Source organism: Dermacentor albipictus, chromosome 5, assembly GCF_038994185.2.
Source record: "Dermacentor albipictus isolate Rhodes 1998 colony chromosome 5, USDA_Dalb.pri_finalv2, whole genome shotgun sequence".
In the NCBI taxonomy this organism is placed as follows: Eukaryota; Metazoa; Arthropoda; class Arachnida; order Ixodida; family Ixodidae; genus Dermacentor; species Dermacentor albipictus.
Window position 1 is genome coordinate 92485001 of NC_091825.1, and position 14404 is coordinate 92499404.

Here is a 14404-nt window from a genome sequence, read left to right on the forward strand (position 1 = left end):
TGGGTATATGCTACTGAGTAAGTGCCATTCTTCAATGACATCAACGTCCTTTAACCCCGCAGGAGCGTCTGCGTCAGCAGGCGTTTGGAGTGTTGCGACACCACGGACCCGAGCACACGAGGGTTGGACCCTCCCGCGTGTAGTCGTGCGCGGCTTAGCCGTGTCTGGGGAAAGGGGGATCCTGGAGGTTGAGCCGATGCTGGGTGATCGGACCTTTAAGGCCCCCCGGCGGAGGCAACACACCTCTTTGGCCTCTGCTTCACGTAGACGGCACCCCCGGACTGACCCACCCGGGGGAAATCGGTAGTCGCCTCTTCCTATCTCCCTCTTCTCAAACCTTCGTCTTTATCTCTCACTTTACATCTTTCCTGTCTTCTTCTCTCTTCCATTTACTTCCTTTCTCCACGGCGGCAAGGGTTAACCTTGTGTGGATATCCTACCTTGGGTACACCAGATTGGGTTATAGTGATGGCGTACGGCTGGCGTCGTGCAGGCTTGGAGACAAGCTGTGCCGCGTCCCCTCGTTGGGCTCCCTGGTGGGCGGTCGGCGCTGTTGCCGAACATACACATTTTCCTATGGCAGCGCAAGCCTCTGTTGTTTATGATCGGCGTCTGAAGAGATGCCGCACCGAAGTACCATTTCAATTTTCCTTTCAAAGCAACGCCCCAACATTTCCAAAGTACTATGTAGTGCATAGTGAGAGCAACATTGCGGTAAGGAAACTCTCTCCTTTCCTGGTAGCGAAGTGTCTGAAAGACAAAATCGGACCAACATACAAAGCATCCAAAATGTCTAGCGGGGACCTGCTCCTAGAACTGAATAACAAAGATCAAGCAGATAAGCTCTCTGAACTTACCAGTATTGGCGACGCGACAGTGACTGTTTCAGCCCACAGAACACTTAATACAAGCAGGGGAGTAATATCTGAAGAAGACTTTATTGGCTTAAGTGACGAGGAACTGCTGGAAGGTTTCCAGGAACAAAATGTGACAAAGGTACAAAGAATAGTAATCCGTAGAAACGACCAAGAAATCCCCACCAAACATGTCATGCTTACATTTGGTACAAGCGTAATGCCTAACTCTCTGAATGCAGGGTACGTAAAAGTACACGTCAGACCATATATCCCGAACCCAAGACGGTGTTTCAAGTGTCAAAGGTTCGGACATGCTTCACATGCATGTCGAGGCCAAACAACCTGTGCTAAATGCAGCTCAACTGATCATCAATCTGAAAACTGCACTTCTTCCCCACATTGTACTAACTGCAAAGGAGACCATGCAGCCTACTCGCGGTCTTGCCCATGCTGGAAAAAAGAAAAAGAAGTAATAGCACTAACTGTCAAAGAAAAAATATCGTTCTTTGAAGCCCGAAAACGACTGTCGTACCTTCCGCGACGCAGTTATGCCGATGTGACGCAGGCGGGGGCAGCGTCACAGAGGCTTCCGGAGTCCTCCGAGCCCACGCGCAGTGGTGCCGCAGTGACTCCTCCCGCCCCCGTGGTGCAAGCAGTCAGTACTGCTCCGCCCGCTTCAACGGCCCTGCAGACACCAGTCCCGCAGGGTCCTAAGATCAAGCGAACTCCAAGGTCCGAGACACGTGTCTCGGCGCCAAACTCTCGGTCCTCCAGCGCCTCAGAGAGAGCAATGGAGGTCGAAACAAAAACCCCGGTGTCCTCGACACCGAAGGACAAGCGCTCCCTCGAGCGCGGTAAGAGGGACAAAATCCCAATAACAACTCAAAATAAGAAGGCGATAACCTAAGGGTTATCGCTCTGTTTGTATCTGCCTTCTTCAGATCCATCTCACCTAACATCTTTCTTATCTCCCATTCACTCGTCAATATCATTTTTTACCTTTCAATTTCATAATGGCTTTCATGATCCATTGGAATTGTAGAGGTCTCATTCATAACTTAGGTGACATAAAAGACCTGTTAATAAACTTCTCTCCTGTGGCCCTGTGCTTACAGGAAACCAACCTAGGCGAAAAACACAAGAACTTTTTAAAAGGTTTCACTGTTGTACGGCGCGACCGTACTCAGGCGAACCGGCTGTCAGGTGGTGTAGCCATTGTTCTGCCAGTTGATATAGCAGCCAGAGAAATTCCCATTACCACTCACATAGAAGGCGTTGCTGTCGCCGTTTTAGCTCACAAAACCATCACCATTTGTTCAATGTACATTCCACCACATTCACATTTTACCGTAAGAGATCTAGAGATAATTTTAGAACAGCTACCTGAACCATTTTTAATAGGTGGTGATTTTAATTCACATAACACGTTATGGGGTAGTAAAACTACTGACACCAGGGGCCAAACACTTGAAGATTTTATTCTAACCAACGACATATGCCTATTAAACTCTGGTGCGGCAACTTACTGTTGCCCAAGCACAGGAGCTATGAGTTGCCTAGATCTGTCACTGCGCTCTCCATCACTTTTTACAGATTTTATATGGGATGTCGTTGACAACCCCTATGGAAGTGATCACCTTCCTGTAAAAATTAACTTATCATCCCCACCACAAACCATCCCAAGCAAACCACGTCGTTGGAAGCTACACTTAGCAAACTGGGCACTGTTTTAAGAACAGGCCAGCCTGGAAAAAGTTTTCTCGAAAGATTTAAATGTCGACGATCAAAACAAAATGTTCACAACGTGTATTATTAATGCCGCGCGGCTAGCTATTCCTCAGTCCTCAGGAGTGGTTCGACATAATCTTAAAATCCGGTACACGCAAGAATGTAGGGTAGCAAAAAAGAAACAAAACAAAGCATGGGGCATATTCCGTAGATACCCAACCCATGATAATCTTGTAAATTTTAAAAAGGCGAAAGCCAACGCACGCCGCATCCGTCGAGACGCTGAGAAAACTTCCTGGAAGAACTACATATCATCTATTAACAGCTCAACCACATCCAAAAAATGTGGGAACAAGTCTATAAATTAAATGGCAGCTTCTCCCCTTTCACAATTCCGTTATTAACAGCTCCTGGCACACAAACAAGTATAGGGGAACAGGCAGACGTACTAAGGGAACATTTTTCTCATGTTTCAAGTTCCTCACACTACACTCCATCATTCCTGAAGCACAAACATACAACCGAAAAACAAAAACTTCCTACAAGTGGCTCTACAAATGAGCCCTATAATGCATTAATCATATTTCACGAAATCCAAAAAGTACTGTCGGCAGGTAAACAGACGGCACCCGGCCCTGATGAAATACATTATGAAATGCTCGCTCACCTCTCAGACGCTGCTGTAAACGCACTTCTGCAATTCTTCAATAAAATATGGGTATCGGGTAAAATTCCGGAGGCTTGGAAAAAAGCCGTGATTGTACCGTTCCTGAAACTTGCAAAACCACCAACCACACCTAGTAGTTGTAGGCCTATAGCCCTCACAAGTTGCCTGGCAAAATCATTCGAAAGTATCCTGAACGTTAGGCTGACGTTCACTCTTCAGTCACGTGAACTCCTTGACATCCACCAGTGCGGATTTAAAAAAATGTGTTCAACGACTGATTATCTCGTCCGCCTAGAAAATACAGTGCGAGAAGCATTCGTACAGAAGCAACACTGTTTAGCAGTCTTTTTCGATATCGATAAGGCTTACGATACCGCCTGGAGGTTTGGTATTCTTCGCGACCTAGCAGAACTTGGTATTCGTGGTAGGATGCTGAACTGCTTGAAAGATTTCATCTCCGACCGTTCATTTCATGTACGCCTTGGTTCAACTCTGTCGAAGAAATTCGTCCAGGAGAATGGAGTGCCGCAGGGCTGTATTTTAAGTACGACACTTTTCATAGTAAAAATGAACTCCATAGCAAAAATAATTCCTAGGTCCATTATGTATTCTCTATATGTTGATGACCTTCAAATAGCATGCACATCCTCCAGCTTACCAACATGCGAGAGACAGATACAGCTCACACTGAACAAACTCGCGATTTGGGCAGAAAAAAACGGGTTTAAATTTTCACCCCAAAAAACAGTTGCTGTCCTCTTTTCACTCAAAAGAGGCCTACAGGTTGACCGCACCCTACACCTAAATGAAACCGTACTTCCAGTAAAGAATGAACACAAATTTTTAGGCATAATTTTTGACAAAGAGCTCACATTCCTACCACAGATAACCACCCTGAAAAAGAAAGCTTCCCAGTGACTAAATATACTCAAAGTACTGTCTTATAAACATTGGGGTTCTGACAGAACATGTCTTCTACACATTTATCGTTACTTAGTGCGTTCCACCTTTGATTATGGCTGCATAGTGTATGGCTCAGCAAGAACGACATACCTTAAAAAATTAGACCCAGTACATAACTCAGGCTTGCGTATTTCATGTGTTGCATACCGTACGTCTCCTATAACCAGTCTTTACGTAGAAACAAACGAACCCCCGCTAGCAACTAGAAGAGCCGCTCTAACCTGTGCATATATTCTCAAGATACAATATCTACCAAAACACATTTGCTAGCCACTTGTAACAAAATGCCTTTCCCGAGTACTTTTCAACAACAAACCACAAACTACAAGACCACTGCTCATGCGATTTGAAGAGATGTGTCGGAATCTTGGCATAGCGGACACATTACCTGGCATTACCCACAGGCAAAATCCACTACCCCCATGGTTCACCTTTCCCACAGTTTGCGATCACCCTTTAACACAGTTCCGTAAAGCACAAAGGCCGCCACAACACATAATTCAGGAATTCCTTGCACTAGAAGAAAAATACAGCAGCTTCACAAACTTTTATACTGATGGTTCGAAAACAAATGAACATGTTGGTAGCGCAGTTGTACAGGGGAACTGGGAAGAAACAATAAGACTTCCGCAGTGCACATCCATTTTCACTGCTGAATGTTATGCCATTTCTATAGCCATAGACAAAATAATAAAGGAGAACCTCGCAAATAGTATCATATACACAGACTCCCTAAGTGCACTCACAGCTCTTCATGCCAGAAATGCAGTCACACCATTAATAGGAGACATTATACACAATTTATTAAAAGCCACCACACAAGGACTGAACATTAAATTATGCTGGGTTCCGAGCCACGTCGCAATTAGTGGCAATGAGAGAGCAGATGCATGCGCGGCAGAAGCCCGGCACAAAGAAATCACAAAAGTAAAGATACCTCCTAACGACTGCATAAAGTTAATACATTATAAACTAAGGAAAAAATGGCAGTCCGCTTGGAATAATGAAGCAAACAACAAATTACACCTGCTAAAACCTGTGTTAGGCGAATGGAAATCTTGTACGCACCAGGAACGTTTCAAAGAAGTGGTTCTGTGCCGTCTTCGCATAGGACACACACACCTAACACACAACTTCATTCTAACAAAGCAAGACAAACCTCACGGTGAACTATGTGGAGATGAACTAACAGTTAATCATATCCTATTTTCATGCAGAAAACTTGAACCACTGAGGAAGAAGTCTTTTACCATATTCCACAAAGAACATATCCCTTTTCACCCAGCCTTGATTTTAGAAGATGGGCTTGTTGAAGTATCATCTGTTTTTAGCTTTTTAAAAGAAGCTGGAGTTCTCTTAAAACTTTAAAACCTAACTTAACTACATATTAACTACGTATTACAGAGCACCTCATCCACCTTCTCATCCCTGAGAAGAAGGCCGAGGTCCTTAGTTAACTTGTTGCGACTTTCCGGGCTCTTGCCCAGACAAGGACTCACTGAGGTGTCCCAACTTATTAAAAGAATCCATACCTAGTGTTTGGCGCATGATAGCCTAAGCTGCTTATGTGCCATTAACCCCAACTCAACTCAACTCAACGTCCTTTAACATTTTTTGGGTGCTGGGAGTAATCGAATCCGCGCCATATGTACTGAGACAGTTTACCGTCATGATATATTACGCACACCCCCCTGTGCTTACTTCATTGTGGCGCCTCTATATTCCATGGCGTAGCTCGTGGGAAGCGCGAGACAGGACATGCCTATACATCACGCGTTATAGCATGTCAATACGATGTGTCACTACATTTCTTCAAAGTGAATCGTATTATCGTCGACTTGTATCGTCGAATGAATTCCACCGGAGTTCTCAACTTTGCATGAATACTCGTATTTATATTTGCAACGAATTACTTGATACCGAACTATGCTTTTCATTAATGCGAGCAGCTGGAGTCCAGAGCCACTTTGTCGCAAGATGAAGGGCAGAGATGTTAACCAGACAACTGTCCTGTTGGCCATTTAGCACTGGGGGCTGGTGTAAGGGCAGAAGAAATGAGAAAAGAGGAGAAACATATGAAGATCTGTCCATATAAGCACGACGACAGCAATTGATAGCTACTGTAGTTTTTTAATCAGTCCCGATGCTTTAAAAAAACACACAAGATAAGCATAGGGCTTATGAATCTTGAGACATGAATGTTAAGCCTTCAGTGCAGTTAGTGCTACTTTTGTTTTTCCCCACCACAAGGAAGTGAACGGCTGGGAGGTTTACGTGGGTAATAGAAATACCGCGCAAGTTTTACAGCGTAAATACGTCCCAGTGCGCGGTCTGGACGCCTACTTTTGTCTTCACTATGTAGAAAAAAGTGACAGTTTCACCCGAAAGGTTAAGCGTCGATTGCGATATCAAATTAGTATTCAGCTATACAAAGTAAGGAAAGTAGCTTCATCGGGTGTTGTAACTTGGAAGCATTCGCTTACTACCTGAATTGACGAGCATGGTGCAAGCGCGCACAAGCAAACTTGAACACATCACACTCGATGAGCGCGGACGCTCGCTGTAAAAACGCTGCTGTGAGTAAGCGCGGCAGCAGCAGCGAGCGAAGTGACCTTTGTCTGTCGCTTCAACGCAGGAGCGGCGACAACTCAGCGCGCACAAAAGGTATGAGCCGTCTGCAGATCCCTCGCAATGTACGGCGTGCGCCATCGCGCGCGGCCGTGCCAAAGGTGAACTTGTTTGCGGAGTTGTCCCCGCCCTCTCCTCCCCCTCCCTCCCGCGCTGTCTCTCTACTTTAGTCCACCTGCGCGCGAAAGTGAGCCGCGATGGACAGTTCCCCTGGCGCCTTTCGCGAAATACGCAGTTGCTGCCGGGGCACAACGCCGCCGCCTCTCCATCCCATCCCAGCATGGCTTTTCATGCGACGGAAGAGGGTGCGTTTACTCTCCGCCTTCCTCACTCTAGCGCGTTAGACTAAGCCGCGATTGTCGGCTTCCCTCGCGTGCTTTCACTCGCACATACAGCATATGGCGCGCAGCCAAGGTGTTATCGTCCTTGGATTTTATACGGAACCTCATGGCGACGCCCATGCCGAGAACAGAAATGCGCTTGAAGTGTCCGTATAATTGCTATCGCAATGAAAATATGTACGTGTCAAATGTTACCAGATGCGAATTGAAGAAGCAGTATTGTGGGTGTTGCAATTTTTAAAAAGCTGGTATGTTTGAGGACTTACTTTTTTGTATACACGATTTTATTGCGGTCCGTTTACGTATGCGAGTAGGTCGTTTTCTGTGAACATTCCGATTATTTTCTTGGGCCGGCCCACACTCTTGTAGCAGTTAAGCTGAATTGAATGAAAAAAGATATCTAGTAAAATTTCCTGTACTGTTCACGCTTTTGCAGACACGAGTCTTGGTGACCAACAACTTAAGGCTGCCCTTATCTCCAAACCAATGGTTGTTAATGCACGAGAAGAAAGGAATCATGTTTCGTGATTTGAAAGAATTGAAAGACCACCCCGGTGCACCAGTTGAATTATTCGAAAACCCGACTTCAAGGCGTCTACCGGAACGCACAAACAGCTTGAAGTAAGTCCAAGCGCTCTTTAGGAACTAGTGCATATATACGCAGACAAAGCATGAGGATGTCGATTATTAACCACATTATCGTCAGTGTCGGGAAAACTCTGAAGAACGTGCTCTATCTGCATCCACCGGCGCTGCTCCTCGTCCAAGTTGCGGGTAAAGAAATATGCGGATCCCATGAGCTGTGGGAATTGGTTTAAGCGAGGCTTTCATTGGTGTTTGTAAAGAATACTGTTCCTCCTAAGCGACAATATGCAAGTGGAGGTCACACGACGCAGTGCCACATTTGGACACATTTTCACTGGGAACCACGTTGTATACCGTAAACGTGTCGCTTTCGATCATGCACATGCCACGCATGACAACGTTGAAATGACCGCAATGGCATAAAGGTGATCCTATGACGACGAAACGGCGACAATCACATGACGGCACTGTAATCGCTACGGCACAAAGGTAACGATACAAGGAGCACTGCCGCATGACAACTGCATGACGATGATGCCGCAGCGGCAATGGATTATGGACAAAACGATTATGGGATGGCGGCACTAGAGCGACAACCATGTCATGACGACGGCGGTGCGGTGACGACAGTGTCAAGATAACGGCGGGACGGCCACGTGGTGCCTATGCTGAAACGATGTAGGCGATGTGACGACGACGTAATAACAAAGATGAAACGGGCACACGCCATGATGCTGCTGCAATTACGTTTGTGGCATGATGACGGCAGAGTGAGGGCAAGGATGTGGCAACGACCTGAAAATAGACAATGGATTGCGTAGACAATGGATTGACGATGCTAAATTGACATGGTATGCCGAAAATCGTATGACGATGCTGGAATGACACCGACTAGTTGTAATGGCGACGGCGTGCCAACCAAGGAGAAACGATGAAAGCAGGGTAGACAGTGGAATAACTTCGACAAAATTACGACGGAATGATCACATGGCGGCGACGCCATAACAATGACGCAAATACGACAATGGCAGGACAACGCATTAGTGAGGACGAAATGACGGTGACGGTATGGCGACGACGGCTCGAAGAAAGCGGTGTGAGGATAACGATATCACAGCGCAGTAGCAGAGTCGGAAGGAACACAACGGAAGTATGATGATGAGATGGCAATGAATGATAGATGGCGATGGCACGAAGGCAACGTAATGACGACAACGCGTGTTGGCGTTGGAGCTCGCGTCTAATCTTATGTACATTTGACTGCCACTGCGAGATTTCTCATTAACTACATCGGGTGTTCGTTTGCACTATGTCTGGTACTGGCGAAGTATGCAAGACTGTATGAGGACCAAACGTATGGCGGTGCTGAATGACGACGACTGTATATCGAAGATGGAGTGACAACAACGGAACCACGACAACATGATGCTGATCCTGGCGGTTATTGGCTGATGCTGACTGGATAGCACATTGTTCGCCAGCTCAACTCCTCCATTACAAGGTGTGGAGTTAGGGCAATAAAACTTCGACAGTAGAATCACTAGGACAGAAAGACGATGATAGAAGGACTACAATGACTTGACAACATGTGAATCATTAAAAGAAGGCGTATAACGAAAATTGTGCCATCCTGTGTATAAGGTATTAAGCAAGACAACCGACAACAAGCAGTAGCAGCTAACACAAGCTGCGGGAAAGTCGAAGGAAATGTAAAAAAAGCTTCGCTTTAAAAATAAGGCAATCGGAATTTCTCAAGGGAGGTTGAATTTGGTATTCAGTAATCGAACTAGCTCGCTTTAAAGCCAGGCTGTTTTGCATGAACTGTTAGACATGGTTGCGTTCTTTTAGTGACGCTGATGCTTCTTAGACGTTCAGTTAGAAAAGCACTTAATCATAGACCCAGCAGTTCCTAATGTCGAATGCAGATTTATCGACCGAAACAGATTTCTGGCCGACATAACAATGTGCTCGAATTTTCTAATACTTGTAGTTTGCACAACATATAATTAAAACGAGCCTTAATATGCACTTTGGGATGTCTGCTGGCTTCACTGTCATACACGCTTATTGCAGCCTTAATAGGTACCTTGATGACGATCATGTGCCTGCATAATGTGAATTCTTCTGAATTTCCGCATTTTCTCATTGAAACATTTAATTTGTCACTGACGACACAGACACAGCGAACCATATTTAGAAGAAAACGAGGAGAAATTGAAGGTCATCAAAGAAGAAGGAATGCCAAACAAGGTAAGTAAGTTCTCACTTTACTTAGTCGAGCAGGGTTGCTTGCAAAACCAAGCTATCAATGTTGCAATCTGAAAGCGTTATGATGTAGGTATTATCGGCGCTGACTCCGCGCATGGCAAAGCTACGTTTTTAGCTACCTCCGATTTTAAGCGCTGCTTTTATGGCAGCAGTAGATGAAACGCTGAAGCCTCAATAGGAAATATTTAGGAAAGGCAGAAAATGTGGACATATATTTAATCACGTACAGTCGGGAAAAGAAGTCTGGGAACAGGATGAGACATTAAAAATGGTTTTTTTTTTGACAATTTGACAATGGCCGCCATAGCCGGGATCCGATCCCGCGGTCTCGTGCTCAGCAGACCAATTAAATAAAATGCAAAGATTAAAGTGAGGAATTGATTGGCAAACAGGTGCCTACTTGTTTTTGTTCATGTATTTCCTTTAAAAAGTGTAATTATTGCCTGCGAACAACGTTTTGTAATGATGACTTCGCCAGTATATTTATCAACAGCTTTTTACTCATTGCATGATTTTTTGAGGAGCTTGTGCAGTTTAAGTATGCTTGCGCAAAAAAAGTGACCGTTGCTTGGGTTAAATCTTGGTGAAAAGTTGCCTGGAAAGTCCATATTTTTGGGCTGCCAAAGAGCAAACACCCGATTTCTGCCTGGTTTTCCGTTTTGAGAGCAACAGTTGATTCTCACTCCCTCATTTCAAAATATTTAAAACTAAAATCAAGGACGCTAGGTATAGGTAGCACAAAATGCATACAAAACAATGCTTGTTAGGTGGGCGCAACGTTGTTAAACTAATGCTTACAATCATATTAAAAAAGTTGCTCACGCCTGGGAGGAAAAGAAATGGGCCAAGAAGTAAGACATGGTCACCATAGTTTAGCAACTTCGAAGGTTTTATTAGATACCTAATAGCATTCACATTGATATTTATGCACATGTTCACACCGAAAGTGCGTCAATATTATAGCTATAGGAAAGTAGGCTTTGCTCTTAGATGTTACAATGAATGTCTGCTGCAAAATAAGTAAGTAAATAAATAAAAAAAGCAGGGATAAGATGAATAACGCCACGGTCGTCAAAGAGCGATAAGTGACTGCACAATATAGAAATATAGGTTTTAATAAAGAGAGAAAAGATCAAGGAGACATACGCGAATTGCTAGACTGCTACCGTTGTATATACATTACGTGATTAGCTCTGTCAGGCTTGGCGACTGTTTGTCGCCGCCCCGTTTTAAGAGCATGTCAATAAAAATCATCCTCATCATCATGTAGTTGTAGGCAGCCATTGTTCTATTATTGTGTTTGCGTTGCTCTCAGGCATAGTGAGTGGCACGCGTCGTACACCGGCATCAAAAAAAGAAAAAAAACAGAAACCTCACTTATGTGTAAAGGTAATCATGCACGCAATAAAATAAAACAAAAATGTGATTGAAACGCTATCTCAAGGCGATAGAATTCAGTTAATATTGCGTCGTTCAAAACAGAAATAGTCAGGACCCTTGTTGACGCCTCTTCTTCGAAACAGGTGCACACATGAAAACAACAATAGATAGCAAGTGGTGCGCTCCAAATAATGTTTTTTTCGGTTTTGCCAATGAACACATTCGCATGAACAATAAACCAGAATAAGGCTACACCTGCGTGCAAGAGCGTAGGGGTCAAGATTTTTGGGGCTTAGTCTTTTTTGAGAAATTTCTGTATATGCATCAATGGGCCTGCAATTGAACGCCGGTGAACACACGTTTCCGACTGAGCAAGTAACGTACTGCGTAAAAATGCAACATGTGCAAAAGGTGCAGACGAGCGCTGAGTACTTCTGTAACATGTTCAGAGCATGTCGATAGCTGATGACATGTTCAGAGGCGATGACTTGTGACGATACATCCCATGAACGGGTTGGTGAACGATTAAGTGTCGGTGGACGTGACTATCTTTGAGCAGCAACGCGCGACTGTATTCCATATGAATTATGTTCCGTAGTTACTTGGGCAGCTACCTCACTGCGTCTGCGCAGTCATAATAATGGTCTTCAGTAACGTTTAGAACTTATGGTCTGTGCTTCTTTCAGGGATTCTTTGAAATCGTGCGAGCGTACTTCAAGTACTCTGGCTCTTGTGCGCCGGCGGCACTGCTATTCTTGGCAGCGAGTGCCGTATTTGTGGCCTGTCAAATGCTTTGCATTAAAGCCTGGGCGGCGACGATGATGAGCGACACCCTAAACACGATGAACTCGGGGCGGAGCATTCTTTGTTGGCTCGCCTTCTTTTGCTTGGGAGATGGTAAGTTCATTTAGATTGAATGACCGGATTTTATACACGCATAGGGCGCGTCAAAATTAGTACAAACCTCGTGTGCCTAAAAATGTAGTGCTTTATGATGAAGCGTAAAAAAGAAAATTCGAATATGTTCATTGAACGAATAAAAAAATATATATACGATAGAAGGGAACCATTCTAGTTTCAGAATTTGCTTGCTGTGGTATTCATAATTTCCTCCATCGAGAGAGACATAGCTTATATTGCCATTTTGTTTACAATTAGCTTTCAGTGTGAATGGTAGACCACGCCTTAACATTTTATCACGCCCTGTCCTTATGCAGGCAGGTGTGTCACCACTGAAGGGTTAGAACGTCTTTGCTGCAGAAGCTTTTATGGGGTGAAATCGTGAATTTCAGACGCCTGTTCTGGATGACGCATGTCCTACGCTTTTCGTTCACTGCAAGGCAATCCACTAAAGACACTGGAAAATGTTAAGACTTCAAAGTGCACACACTAATAATAATAATACTTTATTTACACAGGAATTCCGCCAGCACTAATACATTATAGGTCTGCCAAAGCCGCATTGGGCTTGAAGGGCAGAGCCGACAGACAGCGTTTAACACGATGTAATATCGCGGATAACGCAAGATATGCAGAAACATTGTTAACAGGCGCGGACACAGAAGAGAAACACAAACAGCAATGAGGAGGCAAAAAATGAAAACAAACCACGTATCCTGCGATGAAAAGCAACATAACCCACCATTCTTAATACAGAGCAAGAAAACATACATCAGGCATTTGTATGTCACTTAAAAACCATCAATTATCGTATTGACAACAGCCAACAAAAAACAATGAAAATAGGAACCAAAAAAGAGACAGGAATATACATATACAGGAATATACAATATACATATACAGGAATATACAATGAAAATAAAGTTGATAATAAAGGAGCACACGATGCACAATCATGAGCATCTGCAGAAACTTTTCCAGGCTGTTTAACATGCCAAATAATCTTTGTTATAGCTTCTTACTGCCCCTCTAAAAATAATAAAAGTTCTGTTTCGATTTCTGCGTGCGTTTTGCGAAAAAATATAAGAAATTGCTACTTGCAGCCGCACCACCAGCGCTCCCACATTTCTCGCTTTTTTTCTTTAAAATTTTCTTTAAACAATAAAACAGATATAGAAATGTTGAGCGGTTACTGCGTTATAATAACCTAGACGCAGGTGGAGGTAATGTACTGCGAAACAAACTACCTAACAACAAGGACTGTGCTTGATCCTTGGTACCTAGAAATGACGCCAGGTAAAGTAAATAGGTCCTTTTATAATTCGAAGCTTCTTAAAAATCAGCTAATGGCATTTGGCAGAGTGGTCCGGGAGATCCTGGAGGAAGGTTATATGTGACCGTTGGTCACAGTTGCGGACGCCCATGATATCAAGACTTTTCACGCGAAACAGATAGGTTGGGTCTATGTCCCCTGTACAGTTAACTTATGGCCTCCTGCAAAATCATCCAGTATAGCTCAGTAGCCGTCATTCAGACACAATGACACGCGAATTGTCTCAAACCGGTATTCTATACAATGGCACCGCTTTTGTTCGTTTATGCAGTTATCCTAAGGCTTATCGGGGGCATGCTGTTGGCTCGCGCCAACCACCACCGTTCGCTGAAGCTTCATGCCGACATGCTGGAGCGCGTAGCCGGCAGCGCGCTCTCTTTCTTCGACGCTACGCCAAGGGGGCGGACCTTCAATCGTTTCTCCGTGGATCTGGATATAAACGACACTCGTGTATTTGTGTTCTTCAAGCTGCTCCTGCAGAACCTCCTTTACGTGTTCGCACGTCTCGCTGTGATTGGAACCCAGGCGCCCTTGGTGTTCGGCCTTACTCTTTGTGCGCAGATTATCTTGCTATTTTGCATGGTGAGTTGGACTGTATTACCCGCTTCTTGAAAACACAATTTTTGTTACTATCGCCCCATTGCTGTTTATTATGAGTATTCTGCCAGTTATGTACGCAGGCCTCATGTAAATTGGAACATGATATAAATTAAAATAAATTTAACATCAGGAGGAAATGAAGAAAAGCCAACGT

The 14404-nt window shown here is 44.3% G+C and overlaps 1 protein-coding gene across 5 annotated transcripts in view; it reads left to right on the forward strand.

Moving 5' to 3' along the window:
- Window positions 1-14404, forward strand: part of LOC135897060 (multidrug resistance protein mrp-7-like) — a 139331-nt gene that overhangs the window by 92088 nt on the left and 32839 nt on the right. For all 5 annotated transcript variants that reach the window (XM_070538591.1, XM_070538592.1, XM_070538590.1 and 2 more), the window contains 4 exons: window positions 7621-7805; window positions 9947-10019; window positions 12104-12314; window positions 13922-14232. In XM_070538591.1, the coding sequence (XP_070394692.1) occupies window positions 7621-7805; window positions 9947-10019; window positions 12104-12314; window positions 13922-14232 (780 nt within the window). The remainder of the gene's footprint in view (window positions 1-7620; window positions 7806-9946; window positions 10020-12103; window positions 12315-13921; window positions 14233-14404) is intronic.